This window comes from Haliotis rufescens, unplaced genomic scaffold (genome assembly GCF_023055435.1).
Source record: "Haliotis rufescens isolate VD_foot unplaced genomic scaffold, xgHalRufe1.0.p SCAF_5, whole genome shotgun sequence".
Lineage (NCBI taxonomy): Eukaryota > Metazoa > Mollusca > Gastropoda > Lepetellida > Haliotidae > Haliotis > Haliotis rufescens.
The window spans coordinates 29,626,869-29,651,891 of NW_025964223.1; the positions used below are offsets into that span (position 1 = coordinate 29,626,869).

At 44.7% G+C, this 25,023-nt stretch overlaps 1 protein-coding gene across 3 annotated transcripts in view; it reads right to left on the minus strand.

Moving 5' to 3' along the window:
• Positions 1-1,686: 1,686 nt before the first annotated feature.
• Positions 1,687-25,023, minus strand: part of LOC124116880 (pyridine nucleotide-disulfide oxidoreductase domain-containing protein 1-like) — a 58,431-nt gene continuing 35,094 nt past the window's right edge. Inside the window, exons 9-15 of one of the 3 annotated variants that reach the window (XR_007218349.1) lie at positions 22,278-22,401; positions 21,267-21,379; positions 18,107-18,229; positions 5,686-5,823; positions 4,652-4,724; positions 2,995-4,112; positions 1,687-2,774 (exon numbers count right to left, since the gene is read on the minus strand). Coding sequence is in view for 2 of the 3 variants with exons in the window: in XM_048384168.1 (XP_048240125.1) it covers positions 3,937-4,112; positions 4,652-4,724; positions 5,686-5,823; positions 18,107-18,229; positions 21,267-21,379; positions 22,278-22,401; positions 24,792-24,802 (758 nt within the window). In the remaining variant the exon portion in view is untranslated. Of the gene's footprint in view, positions 4,113-4,651; positions 4,725-5,685; positions 5,824-18,106; positions 18,230-21,266; positions 21,380-22,277; positions 22,402-24,791; positions 24,803-25,023 lie in introns of all 3 variants that reach the window. The other 2 variants (XM_048384168.1, XM_048384167.1) reach the window with 2 other exon arrangements.

Below are 25,023 nucleotides of genomic sequence, written 5' to 3' on the forward strand. Positions count from 1 at the left end.
CGATTGTACGATAAACCCTGTACCAACCCTGACAAGGATAGGTTCTAGTCATTTAACGCCTTTGACACAAAACTTATAAGGTTATTACAATTTACGTAAAAAGTTATTACATTTTACCGCAAGTTGAGATTATTACAATTTACATCAATTTTTATTACAATTTGCGTATTACAATTTACGTCAAATTTTATTACAATTTACGTTGTTATTACAAATTACGTCAAAATTATTACAATTTCCTGCAAGTATTACAATTTACCTTTTTATTACGATTTACGTCGTAACAAGCATGTTTCGAAGTTCCTGGAGTGTCTGTGAAACACGTGGTTGACGTCGAAGGCGCCAATCCATCTCATCCCACATGTGCTTGATTGGTGAGAGATCAGGGCAGCGAGCCGGCCAGGGGATGACATTCACGTTGTTTTGTTGAAAAGAATCCTGAACAAGCCGAGCAACATGCATGTTGAAAGGTAATGCCTGGCCATGACGACGCAAAAACGGTAGAACAACAGGTCTGATGATCTCGCGGTAGTGCTGTCCATTGAGATTTCCCTCTACCACTATCAAACTACTCTACTACTCCGAGGATGGTCTCCGACTGCATTCGTCTGTTGCCAACGTTGCCATAAACACCAAATGGTGTTTCTGTGGACCTTAAATTGTCTTGCAACATCACGTTGACTCGATCCTGCTGCAAGCATACCAATGGCTCACAGAGGCTCATTTTCGGACAGGCGTGGCATTCCATAATGTTGAATAATTGCGTAATATTTTTGTTTTTCTGAGTGGTTGTTGTCAGCACGATGCTAAACAATGCAAATGGAATCCCATTAACGCACGTTTTTATACCCATTCTTGGGTAGTGAAATGCATGGGGCTTGCAGAAAAGTCAACTTTTGCATGGAATGCATCCTTTTCTGTAGCAGTTGCGTTTTGGTAACTTGATTCCATACATGTATTACAATATTGAAAACCAAACTTTACTTGTTTGAAAAATACACTGAAATATTGGTGTCACAGTAACTTTTGTTGTTGAATATACATGCCAAAGCGTTGAGCAGTGTTGTACAGCGCTCCTGTTTCTGCTGTCACCTTCAGTGCACTGAGTCTTCAGCATCCTGCCAGTGTCCTGCTGAATAATTGATGCAGCAATATCATCAACAGAACTTGAGGTCATACTGTTCGGTTTGCATGTTACAGTCAGTTCAGGTAAAATGGAAACTAGGTCTTGGACTTGGGTAATGAGACTCTCAATACCTTCAATACAACAAAATACGCAAATATAGGTGATCACAGATTGTGTTCACAAAGATGAGGTGAAATGGGTTTTAACGTTGCATCCTATATTATTGCACTTATACACCGACATGCATTCACCTGTGTGGTGTTTGTCTGCTTGTATTAGTCCGGACTAACACTGATTGTATAGTGCTTGCCCACTGAGATACCATGCAGCAGTTTAGCATGAATGCCCCTCTCAGAAACAGTATACTGACTCAGTGGACCAGTCCCTTAATGCCGAGCCCCATGCAGGGTAACAACAATTACCATCTTTTAACGTCGTTTGGTGTGATGCGGACGGACGCTCTACCACTACACCTCACGGAGGCAGTCTGTTCACAAACGATCATAATAATAATAATGATAATAATGATAATATAATAATAATATAATAATATAATAATATAATAATAATAATATAGTTTATTACAGTGTCATGTTTACAATTATATACACTATGGTCACAAATATAATTCAGGCCAAATAAGGCCTAAAGGATGCACCTTGTTTTGGGGTCCTTTATTGAAAACAGTTTAAACATTCGCTGTCAAACATCAACACTCGAATTGTTCTTCAACACTTCTGCCTGTATCTGGTCAATTCCTGCAGTGTTATTCAGCTTCATGGCCTGGACAGCACTGAAGACTTTCCAACCTTGAAATAGGTATGTTAAGGACTCCACAATTTATATTTTTATTATTAAAGTCATAACATACTTAAACATCATCTTATTTAGGTTGAGTTTCCCTGTTTACACCAGCCAAGTGTGGGCTGAATAATTTACAAAAGTCATACATTGTTCCTGGAGTTTTGCAATTCTTTGCACCAAAAAGCTTTTATTCTTGATTTATGAATTTTTTGACAATAGCCTCTAATGTAGATTTTTTACTGACCAAGTTTCTCTTCCATCTTTTCTCTCACTGTATATATACTAAGTAGTGAGAAGTCGGTAACTGGATTAACCGATGCCATTAATGGTATTATAACAAAGTTGTGTCTCCTGTTAAGATCAATTGCCTCTGACAGAGTAAAAAAATTATAGGTTTTTAACGTTACATGTAGATTCGACCTGTTATTAACAAAGTCATCAGGAGATGACATCCCCCCCCCCCCCCACACACACACACCTGTGTATACAGTCTCCATCACACTTGACACCTGTGTATATAGTCTCCATTGCACTTGACACCTGTGTATAGTCTCCATCACACCTGGCGCCTGTGTATACAGACAGTCTCCATCACACTTGACACCTGTGTATACAGTTTCCATCACACCTGGCACCTGTGTATAGTCTCCATCACACTTGACACCTGTGTATAGTCTCCATCACACTTGACACCTGTGTATACAGTCTCCATCACACCTGGCACCTGTGTATAGTCTCCATCACACTTGACACCTGTGTATAGTCTCCATCACACCTGGCACCTGTGTATACAGTCTCCATCACACCTGGCACCTGTGTATACAGTCTCCATCACACCTGGCACCTGTGTATACAGACAGTCTCCATCACACTTGACACCTGTGTATACAGTCTCCATTACATTTGACACCTGTGTATACAGTCTCCATCACATTTGACACCTGTGTATACAGTTTCCATCACACTTGACACCTGTGTATACACTCTCTATCACATTTGACACCTGTGTATACAGTTCCATCGCATTTGACACCTGTGTATACAGTCTCCATCGCATTTGACACCTGTGTATACAGTCTCCATCACACCTGGCACCTGTGTATAGTCTCCATCACACTTGACACCTGTGTATAGTCTCCATCACACCTGGCGCCTGTGTATAGTCTCCATCACATTTGACACCTGTGTATAGTCTCCATCACACTTGACACCTGTGTATAGTCTCCATCACATTTGACACCTGTGTATAGTCTCTATCACACTTGACACCTGTGTATACAGTCTCCATCACACTTGACACCTGTGTATAGTCTCCATCACACCTGGCACCTGTGTATAGTCTCCATCACACTTGACACCTGTGTATAGTCTCCATCACACCTGGCGCCTGTGTATAGTCTCCATCACACCTGGCACCTGTGTATAGTCTCCATCACACCTGGCACCTGTGTATACAGTCTCCATCACACCTGGCACCTGTGTATAGTCTCCATCACACCTGGCACCTGTGTATACAGTTTCCATCACACTTGACACCTGTGTATACAGTCTCCATTGCACTTGACATCTGTGTATAGTCTCCATCACACCTGGCACCTGTGTATACAGAGTCTCCATCACACTTGACACCTGTGTATACAGTCTCAATCACACCTGGCACCTGTGTATACAGTTTCCATCGCATTTGACACGTGTATACAGACAGTCTCCATCACACTTGACACCTGTGTATACAGTCTCCATTACATTTGACACCTGTGTATACAGTCTCCATCACACTTGACACCTGTGTATACAGTTTCCATCACACTTGACACCTGTGTATACACTCTCTATCACATTTGACACCTGTGTATACAGTTCCATCGCATTTGACACCTGTGTATACAGTCTCCATCACATTTGACACCTGTGTATACAGTCTCCATCGCACTTGACACCTCTATATACAGTCACATTGTTATTTTGTTGCATCACAGTTACTAAAAATGCCCTGATGGAGAGAGTCAATCAAAGAAGTCATCTATATCAATGTTGGGGTCCAAAAGGTGTTCCTTAAATGGGGTCAAGTCCATCCCATTAAGTATCAGGTTCTCAAAGGTCTCCTCCAGATCCGTCTCACCTATTAAGATAGCTCCTTTCATGCAGCCATCTTGTATAATCACCTTAACATATTCCTTACCTGAAATGACATAATATCAGAAGCATATAAAATGGAGAAATCTTTGGGATTTGTGTCTAAATTGGCATTCCAGGTGCTTGGACTGCATCCGTTTCATGAATATTGACAGAATTTGGCCTATGTTTCATGTTGAATTGGATTGATATAAACATATGTCAAAGTTAAACCACAGACAGCAGTTACAGCCTGGTCTGTGTGTGATCTTCCATATCATTGCTTGTGACAAAATTGCTATGATTATCAGCCCTGGCTTATTATATATGTCACATTCCTCCTTATTGCACAAAATATGCATCGAAATTGTCTACTCCTACCATCATTACCAAGCCACACATGGTCAGCCTCCTGAGACCGTCCACATGACCATAATGACCCTCATGCTGAGATCCATCCTACTTCAGTGTCAGCTTGATGACACCTTGGACCAACTCAGGAAGTTGTTACGAATGTGAACAGATACTTAGCTTCACCTTTTCCTCAAGGTTCATATTCATTGTGGATAGGATAATTATATTACAAAATTGCAAAGGCATTTTTACCTTCAGTAACCCTGAGAAGCAGCTCATGCCCTGCATCAAGTCCTTGTGCATTGAACTTGCCAAGTAGTACCACCTGCAATACAAACAACACATGAACACTCTTTCATGCTTCTCATAGACTATCATTTCTTTCCCAATTTTTCATGTCATATTTATAATTAATATAACATTTGGAACTGTTATTTTCCAACAAACTTCAGGACAACTTTGATCCCTTAATGACACATGCCACAGACTCCGGTGTATGACCTGATATTCACACTGTGGAAAAGTGTTGGCCAAAACAGGAGTAGCCCCTTCAACGACAATTTTGTAAGACTACAGATATCATTACATACCACCATGCACCTTAGTTTGATACCATTACCTTATGTTAGGGAAAATATGTGCCTACTACAACCTCAAACCAGATCAAAGTACCTTGCCTATTGCTAATATAATGGGGAACCTAAAGACATTTCTGGTCTCTTGACATTACTGAATGGTCTGAGAAAACCATTCCTCTCCCTATTCAAAAGAGAAAACTACATGCAACTCTGCTAAACTAAAAAAACATCATTTCCAGTCTAATGACACCATTTCTGTTTTTTTTAAAAACATGCCAAATGCAATATAATTCTAAACAACGGAGTACTTTGCATCTGATTACCTTAATGAACAAAGTTATTTGCACTTCTTGTTTAATGACCTTGACACTAAATTAGTCAATCACAGGCTTGTTTGTGATGAAGATGCAAATGTTCCATTCCAGGGAAGTTCACCGTCTTTAAAGTCACTTCAAACCTTACTCCTTCAAATTACATCATACTAGAGCAGTGACAGTAAACACTTTTCGAGTTAGGAACATAATGCATTTTTGAGTGTATAAACCTAGACAGTGAATTTGAATATCAACATCCTATACAAGTATTTAAGAACATTTCCAAAGGCTACACAGCATATCAACCAAATATGATTATGCTAGAGTGGATTTCAATGTATTAACGATAATATATATTATATGCCTTTGACACAAAGGGAAAAAAAATACCTGCCTTATAATTGAAAAATTTAGTGACATGAGCAAACAGCTCAAAGCAGAAGTCTGGTGTAATCTTCTCTCCTCTCACTGCTGCAGCCATGCTCTGAGCAGCAAAGCACCCCATCTGTCTGGCCTGGGACCACAGTCGAACCTATACAACAAAACCACGCAACATAAAGTGCTCATCTTTAGTGTTCAGTGTGCACCAGCACATCTACATCACAGTGTCCTATATTGGAAGTTTAAAGTGTATCACAATATTTTGCGATGCACAAGGCCATATTGCGATATGTATCACAACATACTGTATAATTTTAAATTTTTAATTCAGAAGCAATCTGATACATTGAAGTTCATAAATGGAACAGAACAAGATGCTGGTACAACATGATGTTTACTCAGTCAATAATACAAAGCCATCCAGGGGACCTGGATGCATGTAGCGGGGCAGCGAAGGAATTCATACATTCTCAGGCTTGAGATTTGGCCTACAATGTCATAAATTTCATTGAGAATGAAAGTACACTAGAACAAGGACACTTGTAAAATCCGAGATATTTTTTATATTGCATTCACTGCTTGACAGAGAAAGATCTTTGTGAGGTCTTGCTGAAGAAGAAGTTGTTTCAACTAGCTGAATGGCCAACACTATCACACAGCTCCCATGTGACCACAGAAGGGGTGACATCACAGATCAGCACATTACTGCTAAAAGCCGGAACATCTGAAGACATCATGGGGAGGCAGCTCTGCGACTGGTTGACCACTTTGGACGAAGTAATACATGATAAGTATACAAATATAAAAAGTATCTAGGATTTTACTTGATTTTTTAACTTATCCTGCATTACTCCTTAATGCGTCTATATTGGACGGCATGGTGGAGGACATACCTTCAGATGTGATCTTCAATAAACTCTCCATAGATTCCTATCAATCAGCAACAGCGATGTACGCCCTTGAGTGACCATTCCTGTCGGTAAGGAACCGAGCCAATGCGTGCAGCGTGTAACCTCCTAGTCTAGGGTGACACACACTGGAGAGGTAGGAAGGTCGGCTCTGGTCATGTGGAAGCATCAGTGGTGCCTTGAGGCGGTGACCTGCTGGGCAACCACAAAAGGGCCAAAGCTGTGGACGCCTCCCACGTCTTCTAAGGCGACATCTTGCAAGTAGTGGCTGGCAAAGACTGTTCCATAACAGCAGGGATGGAGCAGCTGCTGTGAAGCGCCAAGGTTGAGAGAGGCGACCGCCTGGGTCTCATTCGGTTTGTTGGCTCAAGAAGGGTCCAGTTCCGCGGCCTAATGGGCCTGAAAAATGGTGGCACGAAGCCATAGGGCAAACTACTTGCATGTGAATTCTATTTGCGATGCCGTAGATACCGGGATGAAAAGGCAGCAATGTTGTCATCAACGATTCTTGGGAGACATAGTAGAAGTTCCTGTTTATCTTCAACCCCCACTATCAAAAAGAGCGGTGGGATGGTGAAGGATCTGTCCAGCTGTCCTCGGAGTTGATTCTTGGCCAAGATGAACGGCTCCATGCCCTCTGCATGCAGTTCGCTCACCCGTGCTACTGTTGCTAGAGCCAAAATGAAGACTGTCTTCTTGGTGAGGTTGTAGTAAGACGGCGAGTGGAATGGCTCAAAGGAATCTTGGTCATCTTTTGATGTTCCAGAACTGTCAAGATGGAGTTAAGGGCCACAATGTAGGTCCTAATGGTGCTGCCCTTCAGACAACGCTTGTGGTGCAAAAACAGTAGCAATTCAGCCAAGAATTGGGCTGACGCAGAGGTGGCAGAAACTGTCAAAGGAGCGTCACTTGTCTTCATACAGGTCCCTGGAAGAAGCTTTGTGCACCAAGGTGATTGCCTTTGCCAACCTTGCTGAGTAACCATTGGCGCTTAGGGCTCTTTGTAGATGGACCAGGCGTGAAGATGTAACCTGTCTGGAGCTGGGTTTGGGCCGTTTGCTGTGAGGTTTGGCCAATCTGGGAGTTCTAGGGGGTCAACAGACTAGCCCCTCGCAGGCCACCAAGGTGCTATCAAAGTCAGAGCGAGGCTCTAGGTCGACCTGATCTTTTTAAGGACCCTGGGAAGGAGTACTGGAGGTGGAAATGTGTACGCTTTTTGTCTTTCCCAGGGGACGTTGAGGGGACATTGAGGGCATCGACTGCCTAGATTTGTGGATTTGCCCTGATTTGTGGATCCAGCACTGGAGTTATGAAGATCAAGACCTGCAAGTTCTGGCTGGTGGCAAACAGGTCGATGTTATGGTTGCCGAGGTGTCGACAGACAAGATCGAACACGTCCGGTTTGGAGAGGGAACGTCTGCCGTAACAGGGAGGCAGAGTAGGTCATCCCCTGATTGTGGAGGTACCATACGATGGTGATGTTGTCCGTGGATGTGGTGATCCAAGCGCCAAAGCATCTGTTTTACAGTGAGAGAGAGCCAGGATGAGAGCCTCTAGTTCTAGTTTATTGATGTGCCACTGATGCTGAACAGCGAACCACAGCCCCGAGGCGACTTGGCCTTCTAGATGTGCTCCCCAGCCTTGGAGAGAGGCGTTGACGAAGAGGCATAATGAGGTTGCGGGCTCGGTCAAGGAGATGCCTCCTTAGACATTTGACTCCACTGTCCACCATTGGCTTGAGGTGGTCTAGGAGGACAATGGAGGCGGATTGGTCTTGGCGCCCGATGGAGGGAACAAGGAACATTTGTCTTGGGTGCAGTTGAAGCCTTCCTCTGGAGGTCAGGTCAAGGGCTGACGTGAGTAGACCCAGAAGCGCCTGCCACTGGCAAAGGATATGGGGTTGTTGAAGTGCTGGGGGGAGGTGGTATTGGATTCTGTGCCACCTGTCTCTGGGTACAGAGAGGAGGGTTGGTCAGTCTGAAAGAGGCCTCCGATGAACTGGAGATTGAACGACCTTGATCTCCGTTTTCCACACATTGATGATCCATCCCAACAGATGAAGGAGGCATTATGTAAAATCCCTGGTGGATGAGGTGGTGCAGAAGGCAGTGTTCGATGTTCATTGCTCAGATGAAGGTAGGTGGCTGCCGGCTTGGTGAAGCATGTAAATAGTCCACTCCTGTGAGCACCAGGTAGCCGAATGTCTGGGAGTGGTGATCTCTACAAATGCTGCACACATGTGAGCCCTCATATGATCTATCTAATGCTATGGTAGGCCATGACAGTGGCATGGTGGTCGAGACGGTGTGGGTTATCCTCGGAGAGGTCTTGGATGATGGCTCTGGAGGTGGATGCCATAAAGGATAGAGGCTTGACGTATCTCCGTCCCAATGTATGCGAATCTTGTGTCCGGGACACGGATGGTTGTGGAACGGTTGGACCCCCTCATGCTGTGCAAATCATCATAAAGTGTATGAGCGCTGTCCGCAATGTCCAGGAAAGTTGTCCTTCCTGTATTTGGGCACCTTGAAGGAGGGGGTAAGGGATAGCTTGGCAAAGTCAAGTGGAGGCGCGCCATCGATAACGGGTATGACAGAGAGAGGAGATCAGGGTCCTCGGCACCATGCCAGGCGTCATAGTAGAAGATGAAGAAAAGTATATCAACGCTGAAGGGATGGGCATCAGTGTGAGCATTGTATCAACAAAGGAGGACATGGTCTGTATGGCTGATGAGGTGGTAGATGTAATCCTCGAAGAAGACATAGATAGGGTAATGGACGCCAAAGGGATCCTGCCTGATACAGAGATGTTTGTGGCTGGTGGGGGTATAGTAGTTTGGACGAATCAGGTCGACGTTTCCGGGCCTGGTGTGTCTGTAGTTTCCAAGATACCTGAAGGTACTTTTAGTAACCTGGGAGCAGACAGTGGTGCTGAGACACAAGGGATGAGAGTCCCACCCAGACTTATTGCCGTGGCACTTGATACAACATGGCATGTATCTGCAATGATAGCAGTATGTAATCAAAATGCATTCCCAATTATGTATGTTATCTTTTATCCCAGCCATGTGGGTTTATGAAGAATAAGTTTACGCAAGGGACACGAAAAAACACCACTTTAATAACGATAATATCGCAAGGGTACGACAGGGTACAAGGTAAATGAATTAAGCAGTAATGAAAGATAAGTTAAAAAATTAACGAACACAGATAGAGTACAAACGGATAAAAAGTGTGACAAAACCCCAGATTTATCTCCTCTATATTATCATATAAAATGTACGTATATAACAAACTCTCTACAGTGAACTAATGTACATAGCAAACTGACACCTGATCCCCGACAAGCCCAAATACCACTAATTAGTGATGTGTATAGCGAACTGAGAAATCTCACTCAGTGTCAAGTGTCACTGACACTTGGCTATGCGCAATCAACACTATCAGCAGTGACAATTCAACCATGTAAAACTTGCTTTACGTTAATCTTACCTGTGACAAGACTAATCTTGTCTGTAAAACAAACATTAAGCATGGTGAATGCACAGCAGTTGACACAAACATCGTCAACGACTTCCAACAACCTCTTAACTTCCATAAATCTGTTAGTATCAGCCAATATGACGGGCACCGAAAACTGCCCTGTGCACCAAACTGTGTCTAATCTGACAAACATTAAGCTTGTGTTTCTGCCACCAAACACAACATCTAAGATCCAACCGATGGCCCAGGGCATTATCACTAGTCTCAAACAACATTACAAACATGAGATGATGACAAATATGCTATCCTGTTTGGATAAAAAACAAGACCATGTGATAAGCATACTGAATGCAATTGAGATTCGGTTCACCGCAACATGCAACATGAATCAAGAACTGTTTCCGAAATGGTTGCTTCGTGTCGACCGATGGTGAGGCTGAATCCAAGAGTGACGAACCTGAAGGCATTCTGTTATCAGACTTGAGGGATATCCCCACTGAGTTGAAGAAATTGACATCCCAACTGAAGTGACTCTCCAAGAGTACATAGACGCAGACCGAGACATCCTTGTTACTGAACGCCCAAGTGATGAGGACATTGTCCAGCTGTTGTATCCTCAGACATGATGGGCTTCCAATTTTCTGCGAATGTTACCAGTTTTCCCCACATTGGTCCTGATGTTGGCATATCTTACATGTTGATTCCCAAATTGAAGCAATAAGAAATCAGAAATCTGTACGTAAAAGAACCAAGTTTGTAACCAAAAAACAACCAACAAGCGGTATATAATCAATAAATGAATTACATAAATTATAAATCCTAGTAAAATCCTAGATATTTTTTATATTTGTATACTTATCCTGCATTACTCCTTAATGCATATTACTTGCTTGTGCTTGACAGAGAAAAGAGCTGTGTGAAGGTCTTTGCTTGGAGAAGTTGTTTCAACTAACTGAGAGGCCAACCCTATCACGCAGCTCCCACATGACCAAAGGAAGTGACGTCACGGATCCTCACATTACTCTGGAGTCCAAAACATCGGAAGGCATCGTGGGGAGGTAGCTCTACGATGGTTGGGTCCCTTCAGACGCAGTAATGCAGGATAAGTATACAAATATAAAAAATATCTAGGATTTTACTAGATTTTTTACTTATCCTGCATTACTCCTTAATGCATCTTTATTGGACGGAAATGGTGGAAGGCATACCTTCAGATTTGGACTTTCATCTTCTTCCAGACTATTTCCAGACTCTGTTCCCTAGCCAATCTTTGGCTGTGTGGTTGGCTTCGGGTGACCACTCCATGTATGGGAAAACTCTGTTTCCCTCAGCCCGTCTTTGGCTGTATGGATAGCCAGGATGACCATTACATGGAAGGGAAGAGTCACGTATGTGTTGTGTCCTGGTACTACGCAGCCTGACAATAGTCCTCAGTTAGGTCTACACTGGAGTACCGAGCCGTATTAAAGTGGGCATGAAATTCTAGTCCAGGGCATACGCCAGGGGAGGTCGAAAGGCCGGCTCTGGACTAAGAGGCGAGGTCAGTGACGTGTAGTAGTGGTGACCTGTTGGGCCACTACTAACGGACCAAAGCTGTGCGTGCATTGCACATCCTCCAATGTGACGTCTTGCAGGTAGTGACTGGCAAAAGACCATGTTGGATCGCCAGAAACATATCTCCATGATGGCGCATAGAGAGCAGTTGCTATGTAGCGCCATGTCGGAGGCAACCGCTCGGATCTCGTGCGGGTTGTTGGAGCGTCGAGGGTCCAATCCCACGGCCTCGTAGTCCTGGAGAATGATGGCTCGTAGCCAAAGGGCGATCGTGTTGCGGCAACAAAGCGCTCTAACCGGACATAGGCGGAGCTCTAGTTCGTCTTCCATGCTCACAACCGATGAGAGGGGAGGGATGAGGAACGATCTCTCAGGCTGTCCTGGGAGCTGATTCTTTGGAATGAAGTCCCAGCACAGGCCCAGATGCACGGCTCCGTGTGTTCCATGCTCAAAGGGGATGCTCGTGACGTCCAGGGCGTGTAGCTCACTGACACGGGCTGCTATAGCGAGCGCCAGTAGGAAGACAGACTTTTTCGTCAGATTGTAGAATGACATCGTGGCTCGAAAGGTGAGAATGACATTCATGTCCCAAGCTGGAGGACGGAATTTCGCCTTTTGGTCTTCCAGCCTGAATGAGTGGAACAGAGCCTGGAGTTCCAGGATTTTCGTCATGCGCCGATCTTTCGGAACTGCCAGGACGGAGTTGAGTGCCACAAGGTAGGTCATGGTGGTACTGCCCTTGACCTTACGCTTGTGATGCAGATGGAGCATGAACCCTGCCAGGAATGAGGCGATGCAGAGTTGAGTGGATCCTGGACCGGAGATATGTAGGTCGGGATCTGGTAGTTCTGGCTGGTGGCGAATAGGTCTATGTTGAGGAGACCATGGTTGGTCTCGACAAACAAGAGCGAAGGCCTCTGGGTGAAGCTTCCACTCTAAGGGTGCGACTTTGCCTGTTGAACCTGGAACTGAATCCCCAGATGATCCACCCAGATGATTGGAACGTCTGTTGAAGGTGCGAGGTTGAATGAGTCGTTCCCACCATATGACGGTTAAGTTGTCCGTTGAGATGGAGAGCAGGATGTGTCTAAGGGCCTGCTTCAAATGAGCGATGTTCAAGATAAGCGCCTCAAGTTCGAGGTTGTTGATGTGCCATAGGCGCTGATCGGCAGACCACAGCCAAGAGGAGACCTGTCCCTCCAGGTGTGCGTCCAATCCCTGCAGGGACGCGTCTACGAATAGGTGCAGAGAGGTCGTAAGCCCTGTCAAGGGGACGCCGCCTAAGACATTCGATTCCACTGTCCACCACCGGAGATCCGGGAGGACGATGGATACTGAGGGGTCCTAGCGCCTGATGTAAGGAGCCAGGAACATCTGTATTGGGCGCAGTTGGAGCCTTCCTCTGTAGGTCAAGTCCTGCTGGTACAGGAGCCAGAGGGTGAAGTCCCTGTGGCGGAGTAGAGTGACAGTGTCCCAATGATTCAGTATGCCTCGAACTGAATGTCCCGGCGATGGAGGTACGAGTCTATCGGCTTGGTAAGGAGCCAGGAACATCTGTATTGGGCGCAGTTGGAGCCTTCTTCTGTAGGTCAAGTCCTGCTGGTACAGGAGCCAGATGGTGAAGTCCCTGTGGCAGAGTAGAGTGACAGTGTCCCAATGATTCAGTACGCCTCGAACTGAATGTCCCTGCGATGGAGGTACGAGTATTGGCAAATCTGCCAATGATGAAGCAGAGGAATTTCCAGTCTTCGCGGTGTATAGGGACATGTAGGTAGGCGTCCTCGATATCCCCGCTGATGAGAAAATCCTGTGCCTGGATCCGTGATCGCAGTAGCCTGAGCGTGGTCATCCTGAAATAAGGTGGACGCGACAGGTAGTGTTTGTTGAAAGCGGTGAGGTTGTGGATCATCCTGTGTTTGTCCGAGTCCTTCTTAGGAACTAGGTGAATAGAAGCCCAGTGTGATGGCTGGGGAGTGTATAACCTCTATGGCTTTCTTGTCTAGCGGCGCCGTGATGTTCCGGCTCAGTAGCTTCTGTTGAGTAGGGGGGGTAGGTGTCAGCTATGGTGGACGACGTGAGTGGCAGGTCGTCTAGAAACATCAGCTTGTACCCATGTCGGATAATGTTCGTCCCCAGGATCTCCAAATTCTGCCAGAATCGACCCAGTCTCCCACCTAATGGAGTGTCAACAACTTGGACGGCTGGGGGTGGCCGCGGTGGGACTGGTATGCGCCCGAGGACTTCCCTTTTCCTCTGCCTCTGCCCTGAGAGGTTTAGATGGAGCCCCTACCCCGAGTCTGGAGGGTTTGGCGTTGGGGCTGGTAAGAGCCAGACTAGGACACCTTAATAAAGGCTGGCTGTGACACCCTTGCCAGGAGCTTGAGCGCCGTCTCATCTCGGGCGAAGGCTGAGATCCGGGAGTGCATCTTGGATACCTGTCCATTAAAGAGGTCAGAGGCAGACCAAGGTTGGCGCAAAAGGTCTCTCTTAAACTCTAGGTCCCAGTCCGACAAGGCAAGGTACTCTAAGCGTCTATTGGCTGTGACCTCAATCAGAGCGGCGCGCATATGAGAGCGCATTTGTTCCACTTGATGTTGGAGGTAGGATATGACAGTTGTTAGGTGGTCAATCCTATGGGGGCTATCCTCCGATAAGTCTTGCAGTATGGCTCTGGAGGACATGTCTCTGATCAGTGGGTCAGGTGGGATCGAAGTAGGGTCATCACGGATGGCTGTCTTGCTATAGACTTCTAGGCCGGGTGAGGGGGCGATTGCCTCCATTCTGTCGGCCAGAAAGTCTGCAAACTGGGTCTTAACCCAGGTGGGACTCTCTGTCCGTGGGGGTGTCGTCATAACACGAGACGAAGGCGCCCTCCGAGGAGTCAGACCGATAGCGTCTGCGAACCGGGGAGCGGCTCCTTAATCGATGACACTGATGATCAGATCTACTGTCACTCCGACGTAAAGACGTACTTGGGGAAGCTGAGTCCACGGAGTAACGAGAGGTAGATGGCGTCTGTATAGTCGACCGACGAGGCAGAGGCAGAGGCACGAGCGCTGTAGGAAAGATAGGGGCTTGAAGAGGCGTCTGCAGAGGCGCTATAGGAGGCGCTTGTTGAGGCGTCTGTAAGGGTGCTGGCGTCGACGTCTGCCTGGTCTGCAAGTACTGAATGTACTGAAGGAGAGAGGCGTCTATCATGGGCGTCATGTGCCGTAGGTGGGGGCGCCTGTGGGAGACCAAGCGTCTGTCCGGAGGAAAGTATAGGCGTCGTTTGGTAAGTGAGCACCATGCCGGGTGTCAAGGTGGCCGCCGCCGTAAAGATAGAGACGCTGTAGTGGTCGTCAGAGTGCTCAGGGACGAGACCAAGACCATGGGGTCCTACATTAAGGTAGCAGTTGAAGTCCGAGGGTAGTCATCCGAGATTTACAATCTGGTAGGCGAATTCTCGGAGAGGTTGGACATCCTGCGCCAGTGTTTCCTGGCCTGTTGTGTTCCACGTTTCTTAGACACACAGAGATACTGACTGAAAGCTGTGGGTGAAAGCAGTAGACAGTCTTTACATCGGTGACCATGGAGGCATTGAGATGTACAATTAAGGCACAGGGGGTGGGGATCCCACGCCGACATATTACGCCGGTACTTTGAGCAGGATGACATGATATCTGCAATTAAGCAGTGTAAAATCACAATGCGTCCCTGCCCGATTATGTATGCTATAATTTGTTTATCCCACTGCGTGGGTTTATGAAACAATTATTACAACAAACGTAAGACAACATACAATGAAAACAAACATATTTGCGAGGATACGCCAATCATGGGGCACCAAACAAAAAGAATATAGAACACAAGCCAGTTCATTAACTCACTGGCCACGTAAAATATTCAAGATTCCTACTTGAAACAACAAGACACCTAGCATTATGTTTTCTTTTGAGAAAACGCCAGTAAGTATCTAATTACGTTATGCACATGTTTATCAAACACAGAATGTACAAAATGCAAACCGTAGGCACAACACAAAGACAAAAAACAATAACTCTAAGAGCAAACACGTAAGGTTTTGAATCAGTTTATGCTACAGCAAAAAAACAGGTCTTCACTCAGCAAGTGACAAGAGTAATGTGAGGATCTGTGACGTCACTTCCTTTGGTCATGTGGGAGCTGCGTGATAGGGTTGGCCTCTCAGCTAGTTGGAACAACTTCTTCAAGACCTTCACACAGCTCTTTTCTCTGTCAAGAACAAGCAGTAATATGCTTTCAGGAGTAATGCAGGATAAGTAAAAAATAAGACAAATTATTGCACAGAAATTACAATGGCAGTACAAAATAGAGTGGTAGTAGAATTTTCAATTGCAAAAAATAATATGATGGCAGTGGTCAGTATCAAATATAAAATTACAGCGGTGATACCACAAGTGGTCAAGTTTCCGAAATGGGCTAGACAGGGAATCAGAGAGGATGAGCAATTGTTGAGGAGAGAAAATAATAAAAACAAATCAAACATTTTTTCGGTTCATGTAACATGAACATTTAGCATAAACGCCACATGCTTCACAGAAATCAGATCGTGGCATCCGTTTCACGTGCAGAAAATGAATGCTGACACGTGATGCATTGCAATGGTCAGTTTTGGGTTTTTCGTTCATTGGAGCAAGACACACTTTACGGTCGTGACCAATATTCGTGGTCTTTATAGCAACTAGTTGTCGCTGGACCAATATTCGTGGTCTTTGTATAAACTAGATGGGCCAATATTCGTGGCCCTTAGAAACGTAAAGTGTGTACTATAGTTAGCTATTCATTTCCTGCATTCGTGGTCATGGACCTACCATAGTTTCTTCATTTTCATAAGAAAAGATTCACATTTAGTTTCCCACATGTCTTAAAAAGAGAATCGTGTTTAGTTCGTCATACGTGTTAAGAAGAGAATCACGTTAAGTTCCCCATTAATCGTATAATTTCAAGTGAAGTAGAAAAGATGAAAGGTAGACACGTGAACGTCGCCTTCCACTGCGCAACAGCGATCCTCACATGAAAGCTGGTTCTGAAGCGAAGTAATGCGTGAGAGAAATGTAAACACGCTATTGTCCCCTTATACATAACCTACCCAGCCACAGTAAGGTTCCACACAGTGTCCTCACCAGTCTATCAGCACTGTACCATCAAGAATTTTCCTTAACATACTATCACCATCCGCGATATACACCATACCAGAAGTTTACACACCACACTAGCATTTAAATATAGTAACTTCCTGATGACTGATCACTGTCCAAACACAATGCAATGAGCTTATACCAAATCCCAAAAGAAACAATGCAACACAGCTACAATCACTGTTAAACAATTACATACACTTCCATATAACACATCAGATTGAAATCTAAGCCATATACATAGCCAGTTGGAAAGGATTTCTTCTCAAAGATCTGGTTGCCAGACAGTCAGAAAAGTCAATCTCTTCTTCCTCCAGGTTTGATCATATTTTGAGGTTTTGTGTGATACGTGCGCGAAATAGATTTGTTTGTTCAGGGGTAATCCTGATCCATCTGTGTCCAGCTCTGGGCCAAGATCCTAGCCTGTGATGTTGCTGGTGCCCGACCGGTTCCCTGGATTGTCAAATGATAGGCTAAGATGAAGATCAGCAATGATCGTGTAGCAAGCTTTAATGTTGACAGTTTTGAGGCTTTCTTCTGTGGGGCTGACAGTTGCTGGCCTTCCATGCCACCATACAGTTCCCGTTTCAAGCCTATGGTGACGTAATCTTTAATGTTGTCTCTCTGCTCCAATTAACTCAGCCAAGATACTTGTTCCACCACTCATGTCCTGCAGGGGTGATTGCTGATCTTGCCTGATGGCAGCCATCCAAGTAAGAAATCGCTGTCAGACACTGATCCATTATGGCAGGTAAGGTGTCTTCATAAATTCTTCTAACATGTTTATGGACAGTGTAGGCATGGTGCCTGGGGTGGACTCTGAGGCGCCTGGGATGGACTCTGAGGCTCTGGGGAAGGTCTTGGGATATCCTCCTGCAGCTCAGGACATAGCTCTTCATTGACAGCAGTGATTGCAGTCAGTGCCTCTGTCTTCTTGGTTACTTCCTTCCCTTTCGCCTACTTCCACGATTTCGCAACCTTGGCGAAAACCTCTTGTGTGAGTGAGGCAAACCGAGCACATCTTAGAAGTGACAGAAGAAGTGACACCATCTTGTTTCACAAAACGTTACAATATTCCAGAAACAAACAACAACAGTACTGTAGCCTCATCTGCACACATCAATACTAGAACATTAGTAAATTTGTCATCTTCTTACATAAATTCAAAACCATTAATCTGACATATTCCTCTTCCCCTGAATACAAAGAGTCTGCATCATACCATGCTTCAACTGCTGTGGTCTTTCTCTTGAGCAGGCGCCAATTGCGCTAACAGCTTGAACGTAATCAACAATAAGAAGTGAGTGATTAAAGGGGGATTTCCCAGGTACCTGGAGCCAGTGCTTGGAGTGTTCCCATGATGCTGTGCACACATCACCAGCAGCATATACATCAGTAGCAGAGGTTTCCATACAACTGTTAACTTCAATACCTCCATCAGGGGACACTGATAGCTGCAAACAGAACATACAGTCATAAACCCATCATCACATCCTTGTCCAACAACCCTGTGTATTATTACCCTGTTGAACATGCCTATTAAACAACCTGTCACTCAAAACCTTACCTCTTCAATACCACCACCCTAAAGATGATATATATGTGACATTTCATCCCTCTAAGCAAAACACTTCTCAAGTTTGGGTGAAAAATCACTTATTAGTATTTACAAAATGTAACTTGTGCAACTCATCGAAAGAAGGTCACTCTGACCTGTCATCACTTACCATATACACAAATATTGATATAATATTATCACTACTACATGCATGAGACTTTAAAAATATCTGCAGACAAGTGGTTACATGGCACTGCAGCTCACCTGGATATGTAATCAACACTAAATCTAATGATTTGAACACAATAGTGTCATAAGAAGCAGCTCCTCATCCTGTCTTTTTCAGAATGTTCACAGGAGAAGCATGTTCACAGAAGTAAATAGAGCCACCAGGCTTCAAGTTATCCTGGCTTATGAAGTACTAATTTTATGACACTTTCACCATATTCAAGTACAAAAATGTTCAGTTAGAGAAATGGTCGGGGGAAAAGAAAAAAACCTTTTTTTACAACATTGTGATGCCTTGAATAAAGTCTTCTTTTGCTCATCACATTCACACAATGCCCTGTGGCCAGTAAAATATGAGGTGTCAAAGCAGCTGGAGGCTAGTTTGATGATGCTATCTGTGGTGAGTTTGGTGTCTAGGTCGTTGATTTTTGTTGTGGAGGATGTCAAATACTTCTTGTAAAGGGATGTTGGTGAAGAGGTCGGTGACATCACAGCTGACCATGGTACCGGTACTCCAGCTGAATGTGGAGATGCAGCCCATGGTTCACCTAACATATATGGTACAGTATTCCAGTTGAATGTGGAGATGCAGCCCATGGTTCACCTGACATGTAAGGTACTCCAGCTGAATGTGGAGATGCAGCCAATGGTTCACCTAACATATATGGTACAGTACTCCAGTTGAATGTGGAGATGCAGCCACTGGTTCACCTAACATGTATGGTACAGTTCTGCATCTGAATGTGGAGATGCAGCCCATGGTTCACCTGACATGTATGGTACAGTTCTCCAGCTGAATGTGGAGATGCAGCCCATGGTTCACCTAACATGTATGGTACCAGTACTCCAGCTGAATGGAGATGCAGCCCATGGTTCACCTAACATGTATGGTACAGTTCTCCAGCTGAATGTGGAGATGCAGCCCATGGTTCACCTAAGATGTATGGTACAGTTCTCCAGCTGAATGTGGAGATGCAGCCAATGGTTCACCTAACATGTATGGCACCAGTACTCCAGCTGAATGTGGAGATGCAGCCCATGGTTCACCTAACATGTATGGTACAGTTCTCCAGCTGAATGTGGAGATGCAGCCCATGGTTCACCTAACATGTAAGGTACAGTTCTCCAGCTGAATGTGGAGATGCAGCCCATGGTTCACCTAACATGTATGGTACCAGTACTCCAGCTGAATGGAGATGCAGCCCATGGTTCACCTAGGATGTATGGTACAGTACTCCAGCTGTATGTGGAGATGCAGCCCATGGTTCACCTAACATGTATGGTACAGTACTCCAGCTGAATGGAGATGCAGCCACTGGTTCACCTAACATGTATGGCACCAGTACTCCAGCTGAATGTGGAGATGCAGCCCATGGTTCACCTAAGATGTATGGTACAGTTCTCCAGCTGAATGTGGAGATGCAGCCCATGGTTCACCTGACATGTTTGGTACCAGTACTCCAGCTGAATGTGGAGATGCAGCCCATGGTTCACCTAACATGTATGGTACCAGTACTCCAGCTGAATGTGGAGATGCAGCCCATGGTTCACCTAACATGTATGGTACCAGTACTCCAGCTGAATGTGGAGATGCAGCCCATGGTTCACCTAACATGTATGGTACCAGTACTCCAGCTGAATGGAGATGCAGCCCTTGGTTCACCTAACATGTATGGTACCAGTACTCCAGCTGAATGTGGAGATGCAGCCCATGGTTCACCTAACATATATGGTACAGTTCTCCAGCTGAATGTGGAGATGCAGCCCATGGTTCACCTAACATGTATGGTACCAGTACTCCAGCTGAATGTGGAGATGCAGCCCATGGTTCACCTAACATGTATGGTACCAGTACTCCAGCTGAATGTGGAGATGCAGCCCATGGTTCACCTAACATATATGGTACAGTTCTCCAGCTGAATGTGGAGATGCAGCCCATGGTTCACCTAACATGTAAGGTACCAGTACTCCAGCTGAATGTGGAGATGCAGCCCATGGTTCACTTAACGTGTATGGTACAGTACTCCAGCTGAATGTGGAGATGCAGCCCATGGTTCACCTAACATGTAAGGTACCAGTACTCCAGCTGAATGTGGAGATGCAGCCCATGGTTCACCTAACATGTAAGGTACCAGTACTCCAGCTGAATGTGGAGATGCAGCCCATGGTTCACCTAACATGTAAGGTACAGTTCTCCAGCTGAATGTGGAGATGCAGCCCATGGTTCACATAACATATATGGTACAGTTCTCCAGCTGAATGTGGAGATGCAGCCCATGGTTCACCTAACATGTATGGTACAGTACTCCAGTTGAATGTGGAGATGCAGCCCATGGTTCACCTAACATGTATGGTACCAGTACTCCAGCTGAATGTGGAGATGCAGCCCATGGTTCACCTAAGATGTATGGTACAGTTCTCCAGCTTAATGTGGAGTTGTTCACCTAACAGGTCAGACGATGTGGCAAAACTCACAGTAAAAAAACACTGCTTCGGCACTTACATTGAAATTTTGATACAACAATCTGTTTAGAAACAGATTTTAAGTGAATATATTTGGTACATGACACTGTGCAGCATAGAAGTACATACTGAAAGTCACATTAAGCATCATCTGATCATGTTAATTAACTCTGATTGTACAGCAAGTCTGCTATTGGTTCAGGATGTGTCTCATCTCAACTGCTTGTGTTAGGGGTACGTACCAAATTGTCACCAACAAATGGCTGTGTGTTGGGGACTACGCCCGTTGCACTGACGATGAAATCACAACCATAAACTTTCCCATTGCTGAGACGAACATACACTGGCCAACTGTCTACAACAAAACATTTTACACTTCATTTCATCTCACTTGCGAAATATTACAGGGAGTCACAGGAATTTAGTGAATAGAATGACATACTCCAACGTTTAGCCAGAAAACCTGGAAAAATGGAGAAATAACTTCACATTGTTCCATACCTAGATATTATGGAATATACCAAAATATTAAGCTTGGGTTTTTTTTATTTTAACTATATAGCAAAAGCTTCAACTAAAATAACACAATATCAGAATATATTATTCCTGATAAAATAATAGTTTCAGATAGTATTTCTTCCGATCATTGCCTCAAAGTTCTTTTAAGTAATATTATTGGGTACTTTTTTAACTTTAACACCGGTAGATTGGGGGAAAATGTGTGTACAGCTGATTGCAATTTCTGTCCGAGTTTATAAGACAAAAACACACGGTGATCTTAATCTCTGCATATAAAACAATGTCTCGCATAACAAGAAATATATTTGAAATGGTAAATCATCAAATTTCTCATTTTCACTGACTGAGTTTGTTATCTCCTGCATGTTCACCTGAAGCCATAAGATGTAGTTTTTGGCTGTGCACAATACACAAAATAGCAATTAACCTTAACTTCCCACTATACACAATTAAATACCATCTCATCCAACCTTATGACCTTAGCCTTGAATCACTTTGTGCAAGTGGACGAGATAATGATATTAAGAATTTACAATGATTGCAGCTCTACGATTGCCTTGTGAAAGTATAGGCCTGCGTCTTTTGTATATCTACATATCATCTGTTATCAGATCAGTTACGTATAAATTTTTTATTTTCTGGAACATGAGAATGAGTCCAAGGTTATACAGGTTAAATCTATAGTTGTGTTTAGCCAAAGACTGTATTCAATGAGTTAAAGTAACGTCTATTACCTGAAACATGTGACTGTGGAGCCTTGAAAGGTTCTGAAGCTGAATATCCATAAGTCGTCATCTCTGTTCCATCTAACACGTGATGCACCTCCACATTATATTCCACATGGATGCTGTGACACACCTACAACATACAGTCTCACTTCTACACCTACAACATACAGTCTCACACCTAGAACAAACAGCCTCACATCTACACCTACAACATACAGTCTCACTTCTACACCTACAACATACAGTCTCACATCTACACCTACAACATACCGTCTCACTTCTACACCTACAACATACAGTCTCACTTCTACAACATACAGTCTCACACCTACAACATACAGTCTCACATCTACACCTACAACATACAGTCTCACATCTACACCTACAACATACAGTCTCACACCTACAACATACAGTCTCACACCTACAACATACAGTCATACAGTCTCACTTCTACACCTACAACATACAGTCTCACTTCTACACCTACAACATACCGTCTCACTTCTACACCTACAACATACAGTCTCACTTCTACAACATACAGTCTCACACCTACAACATACAGTCTCACATCTACACCTACAACATACAGTCTCACACCTACAACATACAGTCTCACACCTACAACATACAGTCTCACATCTACACCTACAACATACAGTCTCACTTCTACACCTACAACATACAGTCTCACTTCTACACCTACAACATACAGTCTCACTTCTACACCTACAACATACAGACTCACATCTACACCTACAACATACAGTCTCACTTCTACACCTACAACATACAGTCTCACTTCTACACCTACAACATACCGTCTCACTTCTACACCTACAACATACAGTCTCACTTCTACACCTACAACATACAGTCTCACACCTACAACATACAGTCTCACTTCTACACCTACAACAAACAGCCTCACATCTACACCTACAACATACAGTCTCACTTCTACACCTACAACATACAGTCTCACTTCTACACCTACAACATACAGTCTCACTTCTACACCTACAACATACAGTCTCACACCTACAACATACAGTCTCACACCGACAACATACAGTCTCACACCTACAACAAACAGCCTCACATCTACACCTACAACATACAGTCTCACATCTACACCTACAACATACAGTCTCACTTCTACACCTACAACATACAGTCTCACACCTACAACATACAGTCTCACACCGACAACATACAGTCTCACACCTACAACAAACAGCCTCACATCTACACCTACAACATACAGTCTCACTTCTACACCTACAACATACAGTCTCACTTCTACACCTACAACATACAGTCTCACATCTACACCTACAACATACAGTCTCACTTCTACACCTACAACATACAGTCTCACTTTTACACCTACAACATACAGACATCCCAACTGTAACCTACCTGCCCTGCACCAGCCATCTTTCTACTGCTTATATACAAACACACCCCAGCAGACATCCCAACTGTAACCTACCTGCCCTGCACCAGCCATCTCTCTACTGCTTATATACAAACACACCCCAGCAGACATCCCAACTGTAACCTACCTGCCCTGCACCAGCCATCTCTCTACTGCTTATATACAAACACACCCCAGCAGACATCCCAACTGTAACCTACCTGCCCTGCACCAGCCATCTCTCTACTGCTTATATACAAACACACCCCAGCAGACATCCCAACTGTAACCTACCTGCCCTGCACCAGCCATCTCTCTACTGCTTATATACAAACACACCCCAGCAGACATCCCAACTGTAACCTACCTGCCCTGCACCAGCCATCTTTCTACTGCTTATATACAAACACACCCCAGCAGACATCCCAACTGTAACCTACCTGCCCTGCACCAGCCATCTCTCTACTGCTTATATACAAACACACCCCAGCAGACATCCCAACTGTAACCTACCTGCCCTGCACCAGCCATCTCTCTACTGCTTATATACAAACACACCCCAGCAGACATCCCAACTGTAACCTACCTGCCCTGCACCAGCCATCTCTCTACTGCTTATATACAAACACACCCCAGCAGACATCCCAACTGTAACCTACCTGCCCTGCACCAGCCATCTCTCTACTGCTTATATACAAACACACCCCAGCAGACATCCCAACTGTAACCTACCTGCCCTGCACCAGCCATCTCTCTACTGCTTATATACAAACACACCCCAGCAGACATCCCAACTGTAACCTACCTGCCCTGCACCAGCCATCTCTCTACTGCTTATATACAAACACACCCCAGCAGTCATCCCAACTGTAACCTACCTGCCCTGCACCAGCCATCTCTCTACTGCTTATATACAAACACACCCCAGCAGACATCCCAACTGTAACCTACCTGCCCTGCACCAGCCATCTTTCTACTGCTTATATACAAACACACCCCAGCAGACATCCCAACTGTAACCTACCTGCCTTGCACCAGCCATCTTTCTACTGCTTATATACAAACACACCCCAGCAGACATCCCAACAGTAACCTACCTGCCCTGCACCAGCCATCTCTCTACTGCTTATATACAAACACACCCCAGCAGACATCCCAACTGTAACCTACCTGCCCTGCACCAGCCATCTTTCTACTGCTTATATACAAACACACCCCAGCAGACATCCCAACTGTAACCTACCTGCCCTGCACCAGCCATCTCTCTACTGCTTATATACAAACACGCCCCAGCAGACATCCCAACTGTAACCTACCTGCCCTGCACCA